The sequence below is a fragment of the Rattus norvegicus genome, chromosome 4, assembly GCF_036323735.1.
Source record: "Rattus norvegicus strain BN/NHsdMcwi chromosome 4, GRCr8, whole genome shotgun sequence".
In the NCBI taxonomy this organism is placed as follows: Eukaryota; Metazoa; Chordata; class Mammalia; order Rodentia; family Muridae; genus Rattus; species Rattus norvegicus.
The window spans coordinates 181,087,237-181,113,062 of record NC_086022.1 but is presented as its reverse complement, the minus strand read 5'-3'; the positions used below and the strand labels follow the sequence as shown (position 1 = coordinate 181,113,062).

The following is a 25,826-nucleotide window of genomic DNA, read 5'->3' as shown; positions in this document are numbered from 1 at the left end:
TCATGGGTGGGGTCACCCCTGAGCTGGTCATTCTGAGTTCTATAAAGAACGCAGGCTGAGCAAGTCATGGGGAGCAAGTCAGTAAGCAGCACCCCTCCATGGCCTCTGCATCAGCTCCTGCCTCCAGGCTCCTGCCCTGCTTGAGTTCCTGTCCTGACATCCTTCATTAAATGAAAATGTAGGCAACCCCTCCCCTTCCCCCCCCCCCCAGGTTGCTCTGGTCATGGTGTTTCATCACAACAATAATAACCCTGACTAAGACATAATAACCCCAATCAAATTCAGACTCCTTGTAAAGAAGAGTGAAGGCTTGGTGCTCGTATGTATCTGTGAATTAACTGGTAAGACTGAAAATTGTTACATGTACCTTAGATTCCTGGATCTTCAGTTTCAGGCAGTCGGTCGGTTGGTTGCAGTATTAGTTGGCGCTGAAAGTGAATTTGCCTTTTGCAGGTTAGAAACAGGAAGAACAGCAGGAAAGGGCAGGGATCTGCGTTCCTCAGACGCTGCCCTGAGGCTCTATAGCAGCGGTTTCCAAGTCTCCTTCAAGGCTGTTTTGAAAGGAAGGGAAAGTGGCGTTTTCTCTTTTTCATTCTTAGCCAGAGGAATCTGCTTGGTATCAGCATAGAAGAAAAGCACTTTACAGACATAAAGAACAAGTGTGGAGCAGAGACAGCCTCTCTCTTGGGAGGAAGGAGTAAAAAACGGGGATAAGAGCGTCACCGTGGTTCAGACCAGAGGAATGTCAGCATATCCGGTCACCTCGTCTTCCTAAAGCTGTCTTTCTCAGATATGAAGTTCTAAAACGTGAGATATACAACTTCAAAGCAGCCCTTACCATGGTCCTGTGCCCTGGGACACTCAGAGTTGTTAACTGTTTCCTTGTGGCAGTTGCTCTTTAGTTGAATTAAATTGTAACAGGGAGCAGGGCTGCGTGCCTGCAATCTCAGTCCTTGGGAGGCAGAGGCAGGAAGATCAGAAGTTCAATGCCAACCTAGCCTGATCTACATAAGACCTGGCTCAACTCCCTTCCCTGCATAAATAAAAATTAAGAAATACATATGTTCATATATATTGTGTAGGGTATGGAGACATCAAATTAAGAGAAAAGATACATAAGCCTATATATAGATGGCAGCAATGACCCTTAGGACCACATGGTCTTCTTTTAGAAAGATAATGACGTAGCTCTTCTATTCCTTCACTTTCTAGAGATTGTCTGTTGCGCTCTCTCTCTCTCTCTCTCTCTCTCTCTCTCTCTCTCTCTCTCACACACACACACACACACACAAACCCATGAGAGTTTCTGCTTTAATCTTCTCCGTACCCCTTACTATATTTGAGGCCCCCTTCCTCTTACAAAGGGTTAAGGCAGCCTGTTTCAAGCTGTTTTACTTTCAGAGGAAGACTGAAGGAAAGCAGCCAGCTCCATAACATACTGTGAGGTGTTTCTGTGCCTCGCCTGTCGAATAGAGGAGGCCTCTCTTTGCTCTTGACTGAGATCAAAAAGATTAAATTTGTGTTAAGAATTGAAAGACCTCAAGACCAAAAAATTAAAGACCTCTTACCTCAAGGTATGCTTTTGCTCATAACTGTGGCCCCAGAGCCCGGGACAGCACTTGGCTCATAAGCAACACTTGAGATAAATCTGGGCTAGCACAGAAGTGGCTTAGTTTCTAATTTTTAATTTTAGGGATTCTTGTTTGTTTGTCTTGGAGACAGTGTCTAATGTACGCATGTAAGCTGAGATTGCTTGGGGCTTATTATGTTATCCTTGGATTCCTGATCTTCCTGCCTCCACCCCCCACTGGGATTATAGGTCCGACCTACCAAGCCTGGTTCTTAGGAATGGTTTAGTGTTTTCTGATTTCTGCCATGTCGATCGGAGGTGTGTCTTTGGAATGACAGCTTTTCCTTTTCTGTCATACATGTTTACATTTAGTTGTTGGAAAATGCTGGAAGCCCCGTGTCTGCAGAATGGGAAGTGTGCTTCTCAGCACATCCCTTTCTTAGAAGCACCCAGGCTTGGGTTGACTCAGAAGCAGAGTCACCTGCCTTAGCTTTAACGAGGCACCTTCTAGCCTGTCCAACTGTGTGGAAACAAAGCTTCTTGGGCTGCAATGACTGTGGGAATGGCTGCGCAGCTGCCAGAGGCTTTTCTGGCTAGGGAACTTCTTTTGCCAACTATTTCCTCTAAGAATATCTCCCTTTTATGTCTGCTCAGCCAGGAAGTGAGAGCTGCATCTCGAGTCCTTTGCTCCTTTGAAGAAGGCAGCATGGTTGAGGAAGCGGGAAGGGTGGGTGCTTAGCTCCACACTACTCTGAGGAGTTCACAAGATGGAAAGTTTCTGGGCATGTAACACGCTGCCCTGTTCTGTCCTGGTGCTGTCGCTGGCTAGATGATTTTGGGGAGCTCTTTTGTCACCTCTGTCTAGAATGTAATATCAAATGTACAGTTTTCTCGGGGAAGTCCATGTGAATTTCTGTGTCATTGTCCCCTCGTTTCTTCCTCTATTTCTGTGATGTTTGTCTGTGGCACCATTAAGCCCCATTTTATCTTCCGGATCTTGTTTTCTTTGCCTTTATGATCCACTGAAACATCATCTACTAACCTCCGACTCCCAGTCCTGAGGGCGCTGTTGACTGGAGGCAAGCCCCTAGCAGTGCAACAAAGTAACAGCTTGAAGTGTTTGCTGCAGCTGGACAGCAGGGTGTCAGCTGTGTCAGGTTCATAAGTTCAATGGAAGCCAAGAGAATTAAAGACAGGAAAACAAAACAAAACAGAAAAACCTTAAACATGGGAAGATTGACACTTAAGCCATGGAGTCAGGACATGCAAACCATGTACTCTGCTGTATTGAGTTTTTCAGTTTGTTCCAAAGGAAAATATTTTATAAGCTGATACACTTTATATACTTATGAAGACTCATAAATGCTATGTTTTATAAGCTAAGTGATTCAAATTTATGTTACATATATATGAATTGGTGTTCACCTGCTTAATAAAATGCCTAAATAGTATTGCATGCTTAGTCTGACAACAGTGAGGTTTCCAGCACCCACACATTTCTTTTAAGTTAAGTTTTCAGGTTACCATATGTGCTGGCTAGCTTTATGTCACCAATGACACAAACTAGTGTCATTGGAAAGGAGGTAGCCTCCAATGAGAAAATGCCTCTATAAGATTGGGCTGTAGACAAGCCTGTAGGGCATTTTGTTATTTGGTGAGTGATGTAAAAGGGTACAGTCCATGGTGGGCGGTTCTATCCCTGGGCTGGTGGTCCTGGGTTCTGTTGGAAAACAGGCTGAGCAAGGCAGAGGCAGCAGCACCCATTCATGGCCTCTGCATCAGCGTTGGCCTCTAGGTTTCCGCCCTCTTTGATTTCCAGTCCTGACTTCCTTCAGTGGTGGACCCAGATGTGGAAGTGTAAGCCGAATAAATCCTTTGCTCCCCAAGTTGCTTTTGGTTACAGTGTTTCATCACAGCAAGAGTAACCCTGACTAGGATACAAAGTATCAGATCCGAGGCATCTCCACGGTTTGTCATTCTCTCCCCCACTGCTCTCCTTTCCTGCCTTCCTCTCTCCAGCTCACTTTCTCTAGTTCCTTCTCCATCTACCTTATTACATTCAATCCACAGTCCTGTCTATTCCTCACCTTGCTAGGGTGAATGTACACTTGGGAATAGATGTGTGGACAGCAGGGCACAGACATGCTCAACTTTAATTTTTAAAACAATTTTATTTAGTTATTTATGTGTATGAGCACTTGTGTGCATATATGTCTGGGTGCCATATATTTATGTGCCTGGAGGCCAAAAGGGTGTTGGATCCCCTGGAATGGGAGTTTCAGATGGTTGTGAGCTGTCAGGTGGGTGCTAGGAGTCAAACCCTAGTCCTCTGTTAAGAGCCAGTGCTACTAATCATGGAACCATCTTTCTAGCTCTAGCCTATTGGGTTTTTAGTATAAGGGGCCTTAAATGTCCTGTAACATGTCTCATAACACGTAGACTGATACTTAAGCTTCCTTCCATCCTCCTTCCTTCTCCCTTCTTTTCAAACTCATTTCCATTTCTTTAAGTCTTTGGGGTGAAATTAGTTTCCAGAGACGTTGTTTAAGGAGCAGGCAGCTCCTTAGGTAGCTCTGGCATTCTCTAAGCTCTGGGTAGAGAAGACTAGACTGTGCTTGCAGAAGCTTGCTATGATCTCATTAATTGTCTTCCTTCCCCTTTCTCGAAGACTGCTCAGCGCTGAGACTAGAGGGCAGAGCTCAGATTGGGATTCACAGAGATAGGCCAAGTGTCACTTCTATAATTTTTATGTACCCTAAATAGGACTGAGGTTTTTTGTTTGTTTTCTTGTTTGTTGTTGTTTTTTTTTAAATCATTCTGTTTTGAGTTCTTACTATGTTGTGGTTCCTTAGAAGATCTGGCCTCTCTTCCACAGCGTTTTGTCTAAGTCTGACATTGTGATACACTCAGGGCTGCTTTCCAGCTCGGTGTCAGGAACTCAAGTTGAACTGGGGGTGGTGGCATTAGGCTTTGCTCTCTGGATACAATTCAGCTTCCTGTTTCTAAGAAAACACCATCTGAAAACCTGTAAAAGCCATTTCTGCATGCCCGGAAGTTTGTGTCAACCATGCTTAGTAACTAGCATGAATACCATGCACACACATGCGTATATAATCAACATTACAGGATTACATCTCTAAATGTGGGTGATACTGCTTGACCACCCCTCCCCCATGGAAATCTGTTCTCATAGGAAAAAAACAATCTGAAGTGGATCCTTAACTGTGCAGTGGTGGTGCACGGTTTAATCCCAGCACTTGGGAGACAGAAGCAGGTGGATCTCGGAGTTTAAGGCCAGACTGGTCTACAGAACAAATTCCAGGGCAGCCAGGGCCACACAAAGAAACGCTGTCTCAAAACAAACAAACAAACAAAAAAAACAATGAACAAACAAGCAAACAAACAGTGATCCCTTTATTAGCTAAATAAACCAGGAACCAACATTTCATATTGGTTGGGTTTTTATTCAAAGTGAATGGAATTGATACATTTGGAAGATTCTAGTTAATACCATATTGGAAAAGGATGAAGAGGACAGATGTCACCTGGACACCTCCCTCTGGGAGGATTACTGTATGTTCTTATAGCTCACACATCCTCAAAGCACTGGGTTAGCCTTGCCAGTCAGGCCCATTGCTCTGCCCCTGAGAGGTCAAACTTGAGTCTCATCAGACCTCTCATGTGGCTAGCTGGGCTGTCTTGAAGATTATTGTGTCCCTTATTCATTTATAATCAACAAAAGGCTGGAGCATTTGGTTTCAGACCCTAGGACAAGGGACCAAGGTGCATATTTTACATATCAAAGCAGACCTGGTCTCCCAGCATCCTTCAGTCCCTACCTGACATACCTTGCTCCAAACCTTGAACTTTCCAGCTCAGGGGCTGGGCTGCCCTTCCCCCCAGAGGCTCTTCCCTTTATAATCCAGACATTTTGGTCTCTTCTCTTCTCTTCTCTTCTCTTCTCTTCTCTTCTCTTCTCTTCTCTTCTCTTCTCCTCCCCTTTCTTCTTCTCTTGTGCTCTCTCCACACCCCATGCCAAGTTCCCTGGTCTCCTTTCTTGGGGTCAGTGAACTTACCCACCCAAAAGCAGCTTCCCAATAAACCTGCCTTTAATATAATCTAATTTGGCTTGAATTGGCTCATTTCACCAGTGGAGAAATAACCTATCAACACCTAACAACAGAAGTGAGAAAATTGTAAAAGCTGGGTCTGTCTTTCTTCCTTCCTTCCTTTCTTTCTTTCTTTCCTTCTTTCTCTCCTCCCCTTCCTCTTCCTCCTCCTTCTTGGGAGACAAAAATCTTTAAAAAATGCCTACTCGGCCCTGGCTGTCCTGGAACTCTCCAAGTAGACTAGGCCATTCTCAAACTCAGAGATCCACCTGCCTCTGCCTCTCAAGTTCATGCACTACTATACCAGGCCCCTGACCACTGTTAATATTTTGCTATGTTCTATTAAAAATTGTTCATTTTGGGGTTGGGGATTTAGCTCAGTGGTAGAGCGCTTGCCTAGGAAGCGCAAGGCCCTGGGTTCGGTCCCCAGCTCCGAAAAAAAGAACCAAAAAAAAAATTGTTCATTTTATGCATATGTGTGTATGCAGAGTGTATGTGTAGTGTGTGTATGCAGGAGCCGGAGGATGCAGGAAGAGGACCCCATAACCAGAGCTGGATGCACAAATGGTTGTGAGCTACCATGTGGGTGTTGGTAATCAAACCCGGTCTTCTACAAGAGCAGTATCTCTCCAGCCTCTATGTTTTCATATGTACATATGTAGACATATGTGTATATGTACGGTTGTTTTAAATTATTTGTTCTTTGGTGATTTTATATATGAATGCAAAGTGTTTACATTGTATCAAGCCTTAGCCTACCCTCCCCCCATTCTGTCTCTGTTTCTTCTACCCAATGCCATTCCTCCTCCTTGTCCTCCCCTTACCCACTGAGTCAATTAGGGTTGCCCACTACTTGTGCAAGAGTGTAAGGCCATCTATTTCAGCATGGGCAACATACTGGGGCTGTACCTCTGAAGAAAAATGACGTCATTTCACCTGCTAAATGCTCTTCAGTTAACAGTGGGGCCTTGTGAGTCTCCGACCCCCCCTGCCTCCGCCTTCATATTTGGAGTCTTATTGGCTGGGTAGATCCGATGCATGTTGTTTTAAATATGCATCTACAACTTGCCGTTTGGTCAGCACTTATTCCCACAACATCCCAGAGGTCAGGGCATCTCCTTCAACAGGGTTTCAGATAGCTTAGCTGCGCTTGGTGATTGTCAAGGTCATAGCCAACCAAACGAGCTTCCTACCACTTAATGCTTCCTATTCTTCCAAGAACCTAATCTTTTTATGAATCTCGGACTCTCAAGAAGTTTCTGAGTATTCAAACTGTAAATATTTATCCGACGTCCTTGTGCGGTGTGTGGTTTATGAGTGTGATGATGTTAATAGTATAAACATTCTTTCCCCCCAGGTTGGTGGATGACCGTTGTGTGGTGCATCCGGAGGCGGGGGATCTTACCAACCCACCCAAGAAGTTCAGAGGTAAGAAAAAAACAAAACAAAACTAAGATTGTGTGTGGGGCCTCAGGGGGCAGACTATGCTGTGCCTTAAGGTAAAAATAATGTTAAAATTTTACTCAGTGGAAATTATTTCCGATTTCTCCGTTGGTTTTGTTGTTGTTAAATTTGGAGGGATCTATGATGAATTATCTGATTTTGGTTTTGTAGTCCGGCATCTATAGGCTGCCAAGAAACCCTGGTAATTACCTATGAAAGATGAACTTTTCAAGCCAGTAGATAATAACTAAATACTATTTATTTATAGACTTTGTGGCTGTCATGTTTTAAATGTCATAGTGTTTTACTGTTAGCTTGCTAATTATCTTTATGAATGTCCCATGTTGTGTGAATGTGGCGCTTAGAGTCATACCCAGATGATAGATGGTAACTGTTGTCTTAGAGCTTCGTGGTCTCCCTGACTGAGAAACCGGTTGCAGTAGCAGGTTGAGTATAATTCAGCTGCTGCAAAAGGATTAATGGAAGCATTCTAGAAAACAAACAAAAAGTAACTACAGCATCCCACTAACGTTGAGCGATAGGATCTGCAGGCTCCTACAGCTCTCAGGCTACAATGTATCACAGAAGGAAGGGCAGGAACCTGGAGGCAGGAACTGATACATTGGCTTGCTCCCATGGCTCGTTTGCTTTTTAATACAACACAAGCCCACTTGCCCACAATGAGCCAGGCCCTCCAACGCCAGCTACTAATCAAGATAATGCTCCAGAGACGAGCTTGAAGGTGAAATGAGAAAACAGGGGCATTGTCTCAATTGTGGTTCTCTCTTCCCAGTGTCAAGTTGGCAAAAACCAAACCAACCCCTGCTCTCCCCCCAAAAAAAACAAAACAAAAAAACTGAAAACCAAACCAAAACCACAAGGAAAGAGCAAACAATAACAAAAAACTAACCAGGACCATATAATAATATCTAGATCCATCCTTTTCCCTGCAAGTTTTACACTTTCATCATGTTTGTAACAGAGTAAGATTCCGTCGTGTTTGTATATACCACATCTCGTTATCCATTTATCCATTGATGGATACCTGAGCTGGTTGAGGACTCCTCGTTCTCTACATCTTCTCTTTCATAAAACTTATTTTATTGTGTATATGTGCGTACATGTGTGCTCCTTAGTGTGTGAATATGTGCTACATGTGTGCCGTGCCCACAGAGACCAGAAGTGGCAAGTGGCTGTGTCCTTTGCGAGAACAGCAAAAGCTCTTGCCATGAAGACATCTCTCTCTCTCTAGCTTGTCATTTGACTTTTGTTCTTTGATTGATCACACCCATTCTGACTCGGATGAGATAGAATCTTTAAGTAGTTTTAATCTGCATGGTCCCGACTGACTAAGGATGTGGAACATAAAAATGTTGTTTGTATAATGATGGTTTGTGTTTTCTGTGGGGGAACTATTTATTTCATCATTTATTGATTGGCAGCTTTGTTTCATTCACTGATGGATTGTTGCAGCTTCTTAGTCAAGGTTACTGTGGCTGTGATGAAACACTGTGACCAACAGCAAGTTTGGTGGGGGAAATAGCTTATCCAGCTTACACTTCCACATCACTGTTCATCACTGACGGAAGCCAGGGCAGGACCTGGAGATAGGGGCTGATGCAGAGGCCACGGAGGGGTGATGCTTACTGGCTTGCTCCCCATGGTTTATTCAGCCTGCTTTCTTATAGAACCTAGGACCACCAGCCAAGGGTTGGCCCCACCCACAATGTGGTGGGCCCTCCTCCATCAATCACTAATTAAGATAATGCTCTACAGGTTTGTCTACAGTGAGATCTTACGGAGGCATTTTCTCACTGGAGGTTCCTCTCTTCTCCAATGACCCTGTCTTGTGTCAGGTTTACATGAAACTAGCCAGTACACAGGTTTTATATATATTCTTTTAAAAAATGTTTTTTTTCAAGTTAGAGTTTCTCTGTGCAGTCCTGGCTATTCTGGAACTTGTTCTGTTGACCAGGCTAGCCTTGAACACACAAAAATTCACCTGCCATTGTTTCTGCTGGGGTTAAACGCGTGTGCCACCACAGCCTGGCATATAGTCTAAGTTTTAACTTCCTTGTGTAAAGTCTGTCTTGCAAAGGTTCTCCTCCACTCTGTTCATTCTGCTGATGGTTTTCTTCACTGTGGGAAAACTTTTTAACTTTTTGTCGTCCCAGCTCTTCATTCTTACATGATCTCCTGTGCTGCTGGAGTCCGGTTTAGAAAGTTCAAAAGAGAATAGTCTCAAAACCAATGGGGACAGCACAGTGTTAGTGACGGGGAGCAGGGGTGGGGGGAGCATGAATTTCAGGACCTGAGTGTATTGTCTTGGGGCTCTGTCATCTAAAGTGGGTCACCTGTCAGGAGCCTCCGAGGGCATTTATCACTGTCCCTTGAGACTTGAGCTGGATAGCAAGAACAGTGCCCACTGATGAGCATTTGTAAGCCTTGCGGTGTCTCCAGGGGAAGCATTGCAGACACATTTGGCGACTTTATACAAATGTAGTTACATTATAATGAAAGGGCATAGCGAGTCTCTGTTAAGCCTGTTTGGCTCTGACCTTACTCCACCCTCTTCTGGAGCAGAAACCTCTCTCTTTTCTTTTCTTTCTGTTTCTCAGTCATTGAATTTTACCCATAGAAGACTCATTTTCTTTCCCCGAACAGCCATCGGACACTGTGGGTTGAGATATCCAAGTTCTCTCTGGGATCATGGGATCAAACTCGATTAAAAGGGCATCTCAGGTCTGTGCTGTGAGTTTCAGCAGCCTCCTGCTTCCTTGGTTCTCAGTGGGATTTGCCCTTTCCAAAAGCAGATTGTGTGAAAGGGCAGGTGAACAGGAAGGCTCTGGAAGGTAACAGATCTGTGCTGGAACTAACAGCCCTGTGCCCAGAGGCAGATGGACCCAGATGTAGGCTTCCTTGTTATCCAGTGGGCAGGGGTTCAAGGTGTGAATCACTGTCCCAGCAGGAGCCTGGCTTTGCTGTAATCTGACTCTTAGCTCACCTCCCCTCTAGCTGGCTCTCAGTTCCTACTTCCACTTAAAAACTAAGCCTCTGTCCCTCCACTCTCACTGAGAAGTGTGTCTTTTCCAGTTGCAGACCCAAACATCCCTTGTCTGAAAGCCCAACTCTTCTCTGGAAGAGTCCAGCACAGAAGTCTCTGAGACTCACTGGCTTCTGTCCTGGTTTTCCCAACAGCCAGGAGCAAACTCTCCCAAAAGCTTCAGCCATGGGCAGCTTATTGTTGGAGCTCTGTTGGCACTTCTGTTCTTTCTGCCTGTGTCTGTTTCTCCTGCCCTCCTCTGCAGCTGCAAAAACCATTGCACACCACCGCAGAGCTGACTGTGGGAATCACGGGCCCAGCATGTCCAGACTCCTCTGCCAAGTTTCCATAACCTGATTGCTTCTTCCTTAGACCTTGTGAAGGGAACAATAGGCCATCATCGTAGTTCCTTGAGCTCGGCACAGGCTTTTCTCAAGTTAATTTGAGCGGTTTTCCTTTGCCCAGCAATGAAATGTGGCTGTAGCTCAGGTCTTCCAATTTCTTGAGCAATTTGGTGTTTTTGGAACCAAAGTTCTAGGTTGGTTATAGTGGTGATTTCCCCAACCATGCACAATCTCGAAGTTTCCCATGAATATGTCATGAGAAATTTTTCCTTTCGTGGTGTTGTTGTTAATAAAAGGATAAAGAAGAGGGGGAATTATGTTTTATGGGGGTCTGGGAAAGGGGTACCTCAGTGGGCCCATTCTGAGGCATCCCTTCCCCCGAGGGACCAGCCACATGATGATGGTATAGTATAGAATAGAGTTTATTCGAAACATGGGGAGGGGAGTTCAGAGGGTAGTAGGATGGGGGGGGCTGGTCATAAGCATGTGAAGAGAATCAGGGGAGGGGCACGGGGAGAGAAGGGACAAAGGTGCAAGAGAGCAAGGGCTAGAGAGTGAGGAGGGGGCAAATGGCCCCTTTTATAGTGTCAGGCACACCAGGTAACTGTGGGGGTGGAGCTTAGACAGAATGCTAACATGTGTGTCTAGGTAATGTCATCCCCTTCCTTCTAAAGTTCCAAGGACAAACCAGAGCTCTCCCTGGGGAACCAATGGATTTATTGGACTTAAGCACAGAGCATGGGTGACCTTGAAGCAACTACCTTAGGAGGTCTGCATGATGTCTCCTCTGTCTGGTAGATGGGGGTTTGGTAGATGGGGTTCCCTGCTTTTAGACTTCTCCAGCTTGTACACTCAGTCCCTTCCTTGAGTCCCCAAGGCCACGTGCAATTATGAAATGGATGTTATTGGCTGGCTGCTCAGGCAAGGGTTCGGTGGCCCTCACACCCGCTCTTTCTCTCAGGGAGTGTGGGTAGTCCGTCAGCCCTGCTGTGACGGTCTCTTATAAACAGTGAGAGCTGATCTGAAGAGGAAGGTAACAGCCTGGCCAGGAGGACAAAGTCATCTCTGCTGTCTTATCGGCAGAGAAAACCAAGCTGTAACTAAATGAGCTTCCAGAGTTCCCCAAAGCCTAGCATATGGTTATCTCCGTAGAAACCACACACTGAGAAGGGAAGCAGACTAGCTCTGTCCTGAGGGAGTTTAAGGTTCTTTACAGTCAGGTTCTTCTTTTTATTTATTCTACTTGCTTGATTTTTTTATTTTTATTTGTTTTTATTTGAGCTAGGGTTTTGTATAGGGCAGGGTGACGTCTAATTTGCTACATTGCTGAGAATGGCCGGGAACTTTGATATTCCTGTCTCTGCCCCTAGCTCTCAAGTGCTGGGATTAGAGGTGTGCGTGATACCGTGCTTGGCTTTCTCTGATTTTGCTTTTCCATTAATTAATTTATTTATTCACTTTGCATCCCAGTCACTACCCCTCCCCCTCCAACCCAGTCCCTGCCTCACACAGTCCCTATCCTTTCCCCTCCTCTTCTCCTCTGAGAGGGTGGAGCCCCTCCTTGGGTATCCCCCCTCCTACCCTGGCCTCAAGTCTCTGCAGGACTAGGCTCACCTCCCACTGAGGCCAGACAAGGCAGCCCAGTTAGGGGAGTATATTCCACAGACAGATAACAGCTTTAGGGATAACCCCCATCCCAGTTGTTGAGGGATGGACATGAAGACTGAGTTGTACCATCTACTACATATGCGCAGGGGCGCCTAGGTTCAACCTGTGTATGGTCTTTGGGTTGGTGACCCAGTCCCTGGGAGTCCCCAAGGGCCCAGGTTAGTTGACTTTGTTGGTCTTCCTGTGGAGATTCTTTCCCCTTTGGAGCCCTTAATCCTTCCCCCAACTCATCCACAAGACTCCCTGAGCTCCATATACTGTTTGACTCTGGGTCTCTGCATCTGTTTCGGTCAGCTGCTGGGTAGAGCCTCTCAGAGGACAGTTATGCTAGGCTCCTGTCTGCAGGCATGACAGAATACCATTAGTAGTGTCAGGGATTGATTCTTGTCTGTGGGATGGGTCTGAAGTTGGGCCAATCATCTGTTGGCCTTTCCCTCAGTCTCTGCTCCACCTTTGTCCCTGCATTTCTTATAGACAGGACGAATTTTGGGTTGAAAGTTTTGTGGGTGGGTTGACGTCCGTATCCCTCCACTGGGGACCCTGACTGGCTACAGGAGGTAACCTCTTGAGGTTCCATATTCCCATTGCTATGCTTCTCAGCTAAGGTCACCCCCATAGACTCCTGGGAGCCTTCTGCACCCCAGGGCTCGGGCACACTGTAGAGTGGTCCTCCGCCCCATCTCCACTTCCTTTGTTTTTAAAAAACAATCTTGAGACTCTGTGATAAAGGTGCCTGCCCAGGAGAACTGTAAAGCTGGCTCAGGGAATTCTGCCCTATTCCATTCCCTCAAATCCTTGTGTAGCTGCTACATTTCTTCTTGTTGTGACAAAATCCCGGGAAGAGATGATCCAAGGCAGGAAGGGTTCACTGTGGCTCATGGTCAGAGGCTTCAGTCTGTTGACTCAGGGAACACCTGATGGCAGGGACAGCTTGAGAGGGTGATGAAGGCTGTGAGGGTGGCCACTCATATCTGGGCAGGTCAGCGAGCAAAGAGAAGGGGATTGTGGGTACTCTCTCCACTCTCACCTTTTCTCATGATATTATTCTGGGGTGAGCCACCTTCAGGCTGGCCTCCCCCCTCAGTCAGCCTGTCTGAAAACGCTTCGCAGACAGGCCCAGAGGTGAGACTCAGGGCTTCCATGCTCCATACTAAATTCCAGGCCTTTGGGTTGTGCAGGTTTTCCCACTCTTCCATGGTTTCCCCGGGGAGCAGGTGATGCATTTGGTTCCTCAGCTCTCGTTTCCTAAGAGTTACAATGTTTCCTCAGTTTCTATTGCTCTTGCCCTGGTTGCTTTGGAAGAGTACAGCCAGAGAGTTTACTGACTTTCTTACGGACTGGCTCCTTTTGGTATTTTTGTTACAATTCTAAAGTCTAGAGACACACACCACAGAGGTTATGCTCACACCTCTATGTGTCACAGGCCATAGCGCCGACATGGTTTACTGCTAGTCTTGTTTCCCGATGGATGATTTCACATTCCCTGTGTTAAATGAAGAGGGTTACTTTCATTTATTTTATGTTGGTTTTACATTGGCTTCTTTCCCTTTGTGGGTCTCCCTTTCCTGGGAAACCCTCTTGTAAGAATGGAGTCCTACAAAAGTCTGGGTGTGCCAGGAGGAGAAGCTGACTTCTGTGAAAGCAAGAGTGGTTTATTTGTCCTTCTGTGACCCTAACGGTGAGGAAACTCAGACATGAAGGTGAAACCAAGGAGCTTGTCCCCAGGAGGGCCAAGGAAAGAGATGGCCCCTGACCCAAGGCTGGGCTTTTTGGACTAGAAGAACATTTCAACTCTTGAGACCCTGCAGTTGTTGACTCTTGCCTATTTCACAACCCACCAAGTCTATCACAGGGCTACTCCTGGCAAGCAGTGGATGTTTAGAGGTCATAAGTCACAATGTTTCAGGAGCTGGAATCTAAAGGAAGAATTTCTGTTCTGTGCAATGTAAAAGGCAGATGGTGAAAAATCAGGGGCTTAGGTGTAACCAGCGAGGAAATATAACCTGACTCTTTTCTTGGTGACCACAGAGGCACTTTGAAGGTACAGCCTCACGCTGTGCCTCCAGTCATGGAGGTTGCACATCCAAGCACACAAATGAAGACTTCTTATTAATGTGTGCACACATGCATGCGTATGTGTGCATGTGTGTGTACGCCTGTGTGTGTGTGTGTGTGTGTGGCCAGAAGTAAATATTAGATGTCTCCCTGTATCTCTCTCCTCCATATTTTTTTGCTGAACCTGGAAGCTCTCATTTCAGCCAGCTCAGTTCTGTCCCCAAGGTCAACTGTCCCTAGTTACAGATGCACACTGCAACCCCAGCTTTTTTTTTTTTTTTTTGGTTCTTTTTTTTCGGAGCTGGGGACCCAGGGCCTTGCGCTTCCTAGGTAAGCGCTCTACCACTGAGCTAAATCCCCAGCCCCACAACCCCAGCTTTTTACATGGGAGCTGAGGATTCAAACTCTGGTCCTCGGGCTTGTGGTAGGTACTTTACCCATAGAGCCACCTTCTCAGGCTCTGGTGGCCGAACAGGCTAGTCTTTTGTAACATGTATGTGTTACACCTGCTGCCTCCACCAGCCCAACACTTGCTCTGTGGAATTTCTTCAGATTTGGGTTCATGTACTTTTTCATTTTTATTTTGACGCAGGTTTCCCAGGCTGCCCTCAGACTTGCCGTGTAGCAGAGGCTGAACTTGAATCCTTCTCCCTCCATCCCCCGAGGGTGGGATGGTCCGCACCCACCATCCTTAGCATGAGTGTCATGGTTTTTTCTTTCTTTTGTACACAATGACAAACTATTTCATGAAATCAGGTAGTTTAATTTATTGGGCATTTGATACGTCTATGCTGGATCGTGCTTCAGGCTCCCTAGACTTTATCATTTTGTCACCAGAGAGTGTTGCTATTCAAAATTGGAGTTCAGAAATCTGAGGGCACCGAGGTCATGCAGCCGGCCTAAGGTCACTGACCTTTTGGGGCAGAGCTGAGATCAGTGCTTAGGACCCTACGGATCTTGGAATTTTGCTTGTCTGGAAATTCTACCTCTTGGCCCTCACAGCTGTGTGAGAGAACCTGAGCCTTCCCCCACCTTAAGTATTCATCTCAGGCGATATTCCTTAGCTCCTTTCTTCCTCATTCTTGGTATGTTTTAACTCCTTTATGTTGCTGCTAACTACAGATTTCTCAGGTGTTCTCTAGACAACATGTGGCCTTTTTGTTTTCTGCCAAGGTCCTTGTGGGTGAGTCTGACACTTGATATTCACCAAGGACTGAACACAGTACAGTTGAGGTCATCTCGGTCTTGGAGTCCATATTTACAGCTCAAGGGAATTTCTTCCTTCAAGTTTTCAGTGAACCCGAACTCTGATGTAATAATTTGTTGCTCAAAGAACTTTGGAGGCCTGTGATGGATTCCCAGCCAACAGCTACATGGTCTGTTTAGGACCTTTAAACACCCTTCACTGGGAAGTTATTTGGACTGTAGACAGCAGTGTCTGTGAAGGTCATCCTGATAACCTCTGTTTATAGCTAATGTCCTACGACTAAACTCCTGATTGATGGTTGAAAGGAGATAATAATGAGCTGGCTTTCTTCAGTGAGATTTTAGGGAAGGGGGAGGGGAATGGATTCTAGTGCCTGCTTCGTTCTCCCATGGAGCTATGTAGGACTGCAGGAATCTGTGCATCTTTAAAGTTCTGGGAAGGCGGTGTAGGCTTAGATTTTCCAAACTCTACTTTAGTAAGGGTTCTTAAACATTTCCGTTTCCCTTTACCCGGCCAATCGAAGGTAGGGGAGAAAGATAATTAGTACGACATAGGGGGATGTGAACCTCTTTAGAAGTAGTTCTTTGGGGGCGATTCTGATCTTCGTCGTCAGGATAAAATATCAAACACAGAACCAGCCGTCCAGTCCAATTGGCAAACACCAAACACAAGTCCAGAAGAATCCACGAGGCTCTGCTGAACCAGCAGGAGTTCAAGGAAGCAGCAAGAAGCAGCTGAAACACCACAAGAAGTTCTTTGCTGTTTTTTCTCTCTACAAAGTCACAACAAGCAAAGACCAGGGAAGGCCAGCAGCGTGTTGCAAGGCAAACCAATGCAAGAGCGTCATTTACTGCCCATTGGGTTATATTTCTACCCTTTCCAAACGTCACACATCCTCTCAAGTGTCTGCTCCGGCAAAACATCCTCACACAAGACAGCTTCCAGAAAAACATCACATGACACAACCGAGTCTCTAAAGAAAGCCGAAATTTCCACTTCAAATGGCCCAGTGCTTAAGGTCACTAGCTGTTTCCAGGGCCTACGTGGCTCCTCACAACCACCTGTAACTCCAGTTCTAGGGGAGCCAGTGTCCTCTTCTGACCTCATGGGCACCAAGCACATAGGTGGTGCACAAAGACAAATGCAGGCAAATCCTCCACACACATAAAATAAACAAAGCACGTAGTGTTCCTGAGAAGGAGACACCTGTGATTCTGACTGATGGGGAAAGAAAGGGCTGTTTTGCAAGTTCCATGAATTGTAGAAAGCCACACTCACAATGAATTGTGCATCTAAAAAAACACGAATACTGTATGAATTTTGGCTAACTTCTAGATTTAATTGTGAAGTTTAGTTACCCCTTTTGTGAGTAAGAAGTTCGAGGCTAACAAGATTGCCCTGTGAGTAAACGTGCCTGGAGGCTCAAAGGCCAGTTAGCTAGGAGCACACTATGGCAGAGACATGGAAACCCTGCTCCGGCAAGGCTGAAGGCAAGAGTGAACGCCTGAATGTTGTCTTCTGACCTCCACATGTATGCTGTGGCATGCACAACGGCACCCATAGACATCACACACACACGCACACACACACACACACACACACACACACACACACACCAATAAATAAGAAATAAACTTGTGGTGTAAGTTCATATGTCACAATCTCCCCTTTCCAACTGTGTGTGAGGTTATTGGTCTAAATTCTTACTAAGTGCCGAATAAATATCACTATCGGAGCATTTTAATAGCTAACACTGCAAGTTAGAAATCGTAGAGAGTTTTTGGAGCTGACTCAGCAGTTGTGCTCCCTTGTGAAAGACCTGAATTAGGTTCCCAGCACCCACATTGTAGCTCCCAACTCCAGAGAATCTGAGACACCCTTCTGGCCTCCACAGACTACCCAAATCTGCATAATTAAAAATACATATTTTTTTCCTGTTTTTAAATTTTATTTTGTGTAGGTGAGTGTTTGCCTGTGATTGTATGTGTACTGTGTGTGTGCAGTCTTTGCAGAGGCCAGAAGAGGGCGTTGTTCTTTCTTAGTACTGAAGTTACAGGTGGTTGTGAGCCACTCGGTGCGGGCGCTGGAACTGATCCTGGGTCCTCTGCTGGGTCCAGTGCTCTGAGATGGTTCTGAGCCATCTCTCCAACTCCAAAGCAGGTCCTTAGAAAATATGTTTAAGGTCTCACGTGACCTAGTGACATCCCGTTTACCAAGGTGCCCTTTGTACTTTAGGATGGGACCCCCATGCATATGGGCATGCAGTTTGCGATCAGTGAGGTGGTAGGCTGAGTTTCTTCCATGCTAGACTGTCTTGGAGACAGTCAACAGAGATCTGGAAAGCGTAGTCAGCGTAGCGCACCATGTGATCGAGTTGCACTCCTGATAAGTTGGATATAAACGTAGTTCTCGAGGAGTTTGTAATCTAATGAGGGAGATAAGAGGTGTATTCAAATACTTACACCTCAAGGTAGGAAGAGATAAGGGCTAAATAAAAAGCTATGGCGAGGTACCGTGGGTGGATGGAGATTTAACTTCCGGCTTTAAGGGCAGCCATGCTTCTTAGTTAGGCTGTCTGGGAAGGATTGGGCCCGAGGCGGATGGGTACCTGGGTTTCAGGCCTGTGAGTCACATTTTCATGAAGGTAGTTCAGGAACTGTTATCACTACCTAGCTCAGAGGCAGCTCTCCGGAGTCTACACTCCTCTCACTACTGTTACTATCCCGTGGTAATGCGTGGTGTGCTTAGCAACCTCCTGATGCTGCCTTGAACCACGATGGGCTCGGTGGAGCCTCTGTTGGGTGCACCAAAGATGAAAGCACCAAGTCGCCGCTGCCACGGCCGCCGCCATATTCCAGAGCTGGTGATTGTAAGCGAACCAACAACGGATGACGATGAAAGATCTATCAATAACTAATACTTACCTAGTCCTTACTGTATGCCAATTGATTTTCTAATTGCTTTATGTCACTAAATTATTGATACTCTCTAACCTAACGAGCCATAGTTTAATAAAATATTATTAGCTGCTGTAACGGAAATCCGAAAGCCACACCTTCAAAACAAACCCCGAACTGTTCCAATTGCTGGGTGACAGACGTCTGCCGGGGAGACACAGCACATCTGTCTACTCACCCCAGAAATGAACTCACACCAGACCGAAGTAATAATTGTACTAGTGCCCCGTTCTGTGAGTCAATGCGTTTTTATTGGTTGCTAACAGGAGTGTTCTTAGGATTTTACTGCTGTGAACAGACTCCATGACAGAGTCAACTCTTACAAAGACATTTCATTGGGGCTGGCTTACAGGTCCAGAGGTCCCTTATCGTCAAGGTGGGAACATGGCAGGATCCAGGCAGGCATGGTGCAGGAGGAGCTGAGAGTTCTACAGCTTCATCTAGCATCTAGCAGAACACTGGCTTTCAGGGAGCTAGGATGAGGCTCTTAAAGCCCACACCCACAGTGACCTACTCCAACAGGGCCACACCTACTCCCAGGTCACACCTCCAAATAGTGCCACTCCCTGGGCCGAGAATATACAAACCATCACCAGGAGTATGGGTGAAAGGTTACTTACAAGGAGTAGGGATAACTCAAGAGCAGCTATGTCTCCCTAAAGACAATCCCGATGGTCGAGCACTGGCAGCTCCTTCTCTCTGCAGTTTGGCCACTCAGAACCTCCATCCTCAGCAACTATTCAATCCCTTTTATAATGTTGTGAAGGCCCTAAAGCTTCTTGCAGGATCTTAATCTCTCAGATACCTCCTGTATTTTAGTTTATCTCCCATTTTTACCTGAAGCTCCCAGGGCAAATGTTTCAATTTGAGAATGTTACAATTCAGAGGAGCAGGCCATATATCTTCAGTGACTTATATAGGCCAAGGGTTTATATATCTTCCTCTTAATAGTTCCTAGGTGATGGAGCGGAGACAAATCTAATTAAACACTCTCCTGAGCCCCTCTGAACTTACCATACTAGAGGCATGTATAAAAAGATTGTTTGAGGGTGGGAGAGACCGGCTCAGTGGTCTGCTCTTCCAGAGAACCTAAATTAGGTTTACAGCACCCACAGATGGCTCACAGCCACCTACAACTCCCGTTCCAGGGGATCCAGCACTTTGCCCTGGCCTCTGGGGGGTGCCAGATGCTCATGTGGTACACAGACGTGACGTGGGCAATGCATCTGTTCATATAAGATAATATGGTAATTAAAACTTTTAAAAGATTTATTTGTGTTTTGCATGTGCGTGTGCATACGGAGGACAGAGATGTTGGAGCCTCTGGAGCTGGGGCCACAGGTGGCTGTGAGCTAATCAAGTGCTGGTGACTGAGCCTGGATTTTCTGCAAGAACAACAAGCACTGAGCCATCCCTGGAGCGCGATGATCCTCGTATTAGGAAACATTGTATCGGCTCAGTTACTGTGTTCTTTATAGCATACATAAAAGTATGTGGAGTGGGGGAAGAAGGCCACATACCTATTTATTATTTTAAATCTTAGTTTGTGGGGGTTTCATACATGAGGAATACTGTGTTTATATTGTTTTTAGCTCTCTCTCTCTCTCCCTCCCTCCCTCCCTCCCTCCCTCCCTCTGCTTCAACTTCATTTGTGTCCTCACTTACAAACCCATGACCTCCTGTACCTTAATCTTGCTGTACCCCTCCGCCATTTATTTACCCACTGTCTTAGTCAGGGTTTCTATTCCTGCACAAACACCATGACCAGGAAGCAAGTTGGGGATGAAAGGGTTTATTCAGCTTACACTTCCACATTGCTGTATATCACCAAAGGAAGTCAGGACTGCAACTCAAGCAGGTCAGGAAGCAGGAGCTGATGCAGAGGCCATGGAGGGATGTTTCTTACTGACTTGCTTCCCCTGTCTTGCTCAGCCTTCTTACAGAACCCAAGACTACCAGGGATGGCAGCACCCACAATGGGCTGGTTCCTCCCCCATTGATCACTAGTTGAGAAAATGCCTTACAGCTGGGTCTCATGGAGGCATTTCCTCAACTGAGGCTCCTTCCTCTGTAATAATTCCAGCTTGTGTCAAGTAGACACACAAAACTAGTCAGTACACCTACTGAATATCACTTGGGATTGAAGAACCTATTGGGAACTTGTCCTGGAGAAAAAATGATATAGATATATTCTCTCTCTCTCTCTGCCTCTCTCTCTCTCTCTCTCTCTCTCTCTCTCTCTCTGCCTCTCTGTCTGTCTCTGTCTGTCTCTGTCTCTGTCTCTCCCTCTGTCTCTGTCTCTCTCTGGCTGTCTGCCTGTCTCTGTGTCTCTGTCTCTCTCTGTGTCTCTGTCTCTGTCTCTCTCTGTGTCTCTGTCTCTGTCTCTGTCTCTCTCCCTCTGTCTCTGTCTCTCTCTCTCTCTTCCTTTCTCTCCCTCTGTCTCTGTCTCTCTCTCTTCCTCTCTGTCTCTCTGTCTCTCTCTGTGTCTCTGTCTCTGTCTCTCTCTGCCTCTCTCTCTCTTTGTCTCTGTCTCTGTCTCTCTCTGCCTCTCTCTCTGTCTTTGTGTCTCTGACTCTCTCTCCCTCTGTCTCTCTCTCTCTCCCTCTGTCTCTCTCTCTGTCTGTCTCTGTCTCTGTTTCTCTGTCTCTCTGTCTGTCTCTGTCTCTCTGTCTCTCTCTCTCTCCCTCTTTGTCTCTCTCTCTTTCTCCCCCTCTCTCTCTCTGCAGTCATTACTTGCTTGTGGCTCTTTTTCTAGGAGTGGACCTTGTGATGGTTCCTTCATCCATCTGACATGTCAGCTGGACTTGTCATTATGCTGGTCTTGTTCTGCCTACCATGTTGTGTGTTCTGGGATACCGCCTCTCTGCTGTGTCTAGAAGACACTACGGAGCATCAGGTGCCCTGGTCCTCTGCTCCTCCGACTCTGTAATCTTTCTGCTCTTTTGCTGTTTTCTCCAGACTTGAGTGCACTAGTTGTGGACATATTGGTTGTAGTGTGGACGTATTAATGAGTTGGCATTAGGTTTGTCATTTATTCCTTACAGTTTGAACACGTGTGAATCTCTGTGTTGGTCTCTGTCTATTGCAAAAAGAAACTCCTTTGGTGAGGAATGAGAGCTACACTTAACCGTGAGCTTAAGGATAAGAATTCAGAATGCAGTTAGAAATTGGTTTAAGAAAATACCAACAGTAGGCTTTCCTCTAGGGTCTGTGACCTCTCCAGCCATTGGCAGTTGGCTTGGTTTAGAGTACAAGACATGAGTTCCCTCTTATTGAATGGGGCTGAAGTCAAGCTAGATTGCTCTTGGTTACTCCCAAGACAAAAGTGCTACTGTTGCACCCCTGGGTCATGATGGTCATTGGCAAGCCACGACTTTGTGGGCTCATCAACTAGGTAGGGTTATTGATCGTTTTCTTCCTTGATGCTTTGCATAGCACCTTCTGATACCTCGAGAGCTAGTCCTCTAGGAGGAGACTTCCAGATCTGTTCAGTTTGATTCTCTCAAGTTCTGTGTGGGAAATGTATGGTCTCTTCAGTAATAGGGTCTTCCCTTTCAGTTCTGAGGGGCAACCCAGGACGATGACTGTAGCCTGTGTTGTTTGTCAAGTCTCTTGGATGCTTCCATCCCCTACAAAGTGCTATTTTAGGAGGATATGCTGGACTTCGCTGGTGCACCTATATCTTAAGGTGGTCCTTAACCTTGGGCTCTCCCTCCTGAGTATTAAAAAAGATTCAAAGTCCTGTTTTGTGTGTGAAGGTCCGGTGCATAGTCCTTAATGACTTTCCAGTTCGTAAGATACATTTTAGATGAAAGATTGATTTATGAATTGTGTACTCTAGTGTATTCTAGACCCAAGTCAACCGCCTTCCTCCCCAGGTGTTGACGCGGTGACCCAGTGGTTTCAAGGTCTCCTCTGATCAGGCGCTTTTGTTTATAGTCTGTGGTTTTCATGGTAAATAAAGCAATTTCAGAAGAAAGCAAACACGGCTGGCGGGGTGGTGATGTTTGTTTTACAAATATTTGGAAGTGGTTGGGAAGCTGTCTTCCAAAGAATAATGTTCACAGGAACCTCATAAAGCTGCCCTCGGCCACTGAGATCTAGTCTGAGCAGGCTGTGCAGTGTGGGAGGTGGTTAAACTTCTGTTTGCAGAGGACCAGGAGTGGTTCACTGGAAGAAGATAAGTCGGGCTGGAGTATGTCTGTCAAGGAATCACAGACAGGCTGAAAATGGCTTCTTAGGGTAGCATTTCATCTCCGAAGGAGGTGCTGGGTTTAGCAACAAAGCTGTGACCTTCATAAAGCATGGACCGCCTTCCCATCTCAAGAAGCTTTCTGGTTAAGGGGTTTGAGCTCTAACCCTATCTGCGTAACTAAATAGATGCTCAGTTGTGGGAAATTTATGGAAGAGCAGTAAAGAGATTGGTCATGTGGTTAGGTTCTGAAGTGTGGCTATAGACAGAGCAAATCCAGTCCTTCAAAAATCACATTAAAGAAAACAAACAAAACCTTCCTCATGTCTGTGTCGGTTGGAAAGAGTGAGATAAAACAGCAATAAACAAAAAAAAAAACAAACAAAAAACAAAAAAACAGCAATAAACTACAGCTGATGTTTCCACAAGAAACAGTAACAAGAGGCCTTTAATGTTTATTTGTGGGTTTTATCTTCATTGTATGTGGTTGTAGACTGTGTGTGTGTGTGCATGTGTGTGCAGTTGTATGTGTGTATGAACCATGGGTTGGCCTCTGGCCAACACTGAGTCTCATCACTCCCTACCTTATATTTAAAATAATTCAAATTTAGTTTTACTTACTATCTCTTCGAGTGTATGGTGTGCCCATTCATATGAGTACACGGAGCATGCGTGTGGAGGTCAGAGGACAACCTTGTAACATTGCTTCTCTCCTTCATCTCTGTGGCTTCCAGGGATCTAACTCAAGTTATCAGGTTTGTGTCTTAGGGCAGCAAACCCCTTTACCTGAACTTGGAGCTTGATTTTCAGCTAGACTGAGTTGGTCAGTGAGCCCAGGAATTCCAGCCCTGGGACTATAAGTGTGTGTTGACGTTCCTGGCTTTCTATTATTATTTTTTTTTTAAATGTGGGTGCTGAGAATCTGAACTCAGGCTCTTAGGCTCTCAAGATAAGAGTTTTACTAGCCGAGCCATCATCCAGCCCCCACCTCCCATTCTCAGTCACTGTTTTGTCTCTGTGTATTTGTCCAGCATTATAGACATTAAAGGCAAATATGGCCTACTCGCCTACTGGCTTGTGGGTCCTGAGTCAATGAGCCAGTGAGCCAGTGAGCCTGTGAGTCTGTGAACCAGTGAGCCAGTGATCCAGTGGGCCAATGAGCCAGTGAACCAGTGAAGCAGTGGGCCAGTGAGCCAGTGAACCAGTGGGCCAGTGAGCCAGAGGGTCAGTGGGTCAGTGGGCCAGTGAACCTGTGAGCCTGTGAGCCAGTGGTCCAGTGGTCCAGTGGTCCAGTGAGCCAGTGAGCCAGTGAGCCTGTGAGTCTGTGAACCAGTGAGCCAGTGAGCCAGTGGTCCAGTGGTCCAGTGGTCCAGTGAGCCAGTGAGCCTGTGAGCCAGTGAGCCTGTGAGTCTGTGAACCAGTGAGCCAGTGGTCCAGTGGTCCAGTGAGCCAGTGAGCCAGTGAGGCTGTGAGTCTGTGAACCAGTGAGCCAGTGGTCCAGTGGTCCAGTGGTCCAGTGAGCCAGTGAGCCTGTGAGCCAGTGAGCCTGTGAGCCTGTGAACCAGTGAGCCAGTGAGCCAGTGAGCTTCCTGCTTTGCCCTAACATTGAGGACAAGCTTCAGGGCCTGAAGGACTTTTCCTGATAGCCCATGTGTCCCTTCTTTGCTCTTCTGAGTAAGTTTATCAAACAGCCCAGGATCCAAGTGGCCTAGAAATGCTAGCTCCACTGATCAAGCTGTTGGTAGTCACATTTGTGGAGAAATCATTAGCAACCAGAGAGTTCCTTGCATAGGCTCTGTATGCAGGACTTGCCGGCTGAGTGAACAGCAGCCAAGTGGCAGGCCATAGCTATAAACTAGGTGACAGGAGTCATAGGCTGAGAAGCTAGTCCGGGCACCCATGTGGCTCTTCTGGGTCTTTTGAGAGGAAAGTATGCAATATCCAGCTACTTTTGTAATAACTCTAAGACATTCTTGGCTTTCTTGGATCTTATTTTCTTGTTCACACAGTGTCTTCAGAGACAACATGACATCTCTTTGACCCGTGGTTGTAATTTCAATACCCTCTTCATCTAGGATGTGGACACTTTTGCGGGAGCATAACTGATTCTCAGAGGAAATGCTCAAGGCTGAAGACCACACAGCATTCCTCTGGACTCTGTATGGGGTTGGTCTTCATTCTCCTCCTCACGGATGAGAGTTTAATTTGCCTTGGGTAACAACATTTCAGCCAGAGAACTGAAGGCAGTTACAGTTCCCTGGGGGGTACTCTCTTCAGGCACCTAAGGACACACTGTCAAGCCTCTCTCTCCTTGCTTAGGAAGAGAAGGAGTCAAGGAGGATTGAGGGATCAAGGCAAGAGGAGGGCTGGAGTTCATAGTCCAATATGGCTGCTCCAGCTCAGTACAGCGCAGCACCACACATGGGGGTTCGCTATCTGAGCCGTGACTGAGGTCTGAAATGTTAGATTCTCCTGCTCTCCACTGTTGTATGTTTAAGCTTCAGCCCTGGCTGGGACTTACTGATGGTTGTTGCAGTGGAGTTTCCAGACCGTGCTTTTGCCCATAGCCACCATCTCCACATCTTCCACAGTTCCTATCACCCCCACCCCCACCCCATTGCTCTTCAGTTGCCTAAGGAATGCTGTCGCCGGTTTGTAAGCTCGAGGGCGACAGTCCACGTTCTCAGCCTTTCCCTGTTTCATTTGTCTAGATTTGCCTGTGGTTTGTGAAGCCAGTTTCAATTTTCTTAGGTAAGATACAATTTGACAATAGAATCCTGCGGCAGAATTTACATAGCAGCTGTGGAGGGAGGGCAACAGTTACAAATGGCTCTTTGCCTTCCTTTGAAAGGGAGCCTTTCTGTGAGGAAATGCCCCGCCTCACCACCCTGTCTAATTTACATGGAAAAAGAGAAGCTCAGGACTCCTTTGAATTTGGTTTCCAGTGCATAAATTAGATCCTAGCCAGAAAAATGTGAAGGGACAACTTTGGCATTTCTCAGGTGGGACATTTTGGCCACGATAGTTATATAAGGGATATGGCCTAGTTACCTCAATCTGGCCAAAAGTGGATTCTCCCTCCCCACCAAGCATTCATTGACCACTTTGCTTGTGATGCACTTCAATAGACACTGGGTTAGCTGGAGGCTACCTCAGTCCCTAGTCATCTACCTCAGCATTAAGCACTCTTCTGGGGACACTGACTGCACCACCACAGCAGCACATGCTGTTTCTTTAC

General features: G+C 46.2%; 1 protein-coding gene across 7 annotated transcripts in view; it reads left to right on the top strand.

Moving 5' to 3' along the window:
* Positions 1-25,826, top strand: part of Itpr2 (inositol 1,4,5-trisphosphate receptor, type 2) — a 406,037-nt gene that overhangs the window by 52,299 nt on the left and 327,912 nt on the right. For all 7 annotated transcript variants that reach the window (XM_039108425.1, XM_063286748.1, XM_039108427.2 and 4 more), the window contains one exon: positions 7,037-7,107. In XM_039108425.1, the coding sequence (XP_038964353.1) occupies positions 7,037-7,107 (71 nt within the window). The remainder of the gene's footprint in view (positions 1-7,036; positions 7,108-25,826) is intronic.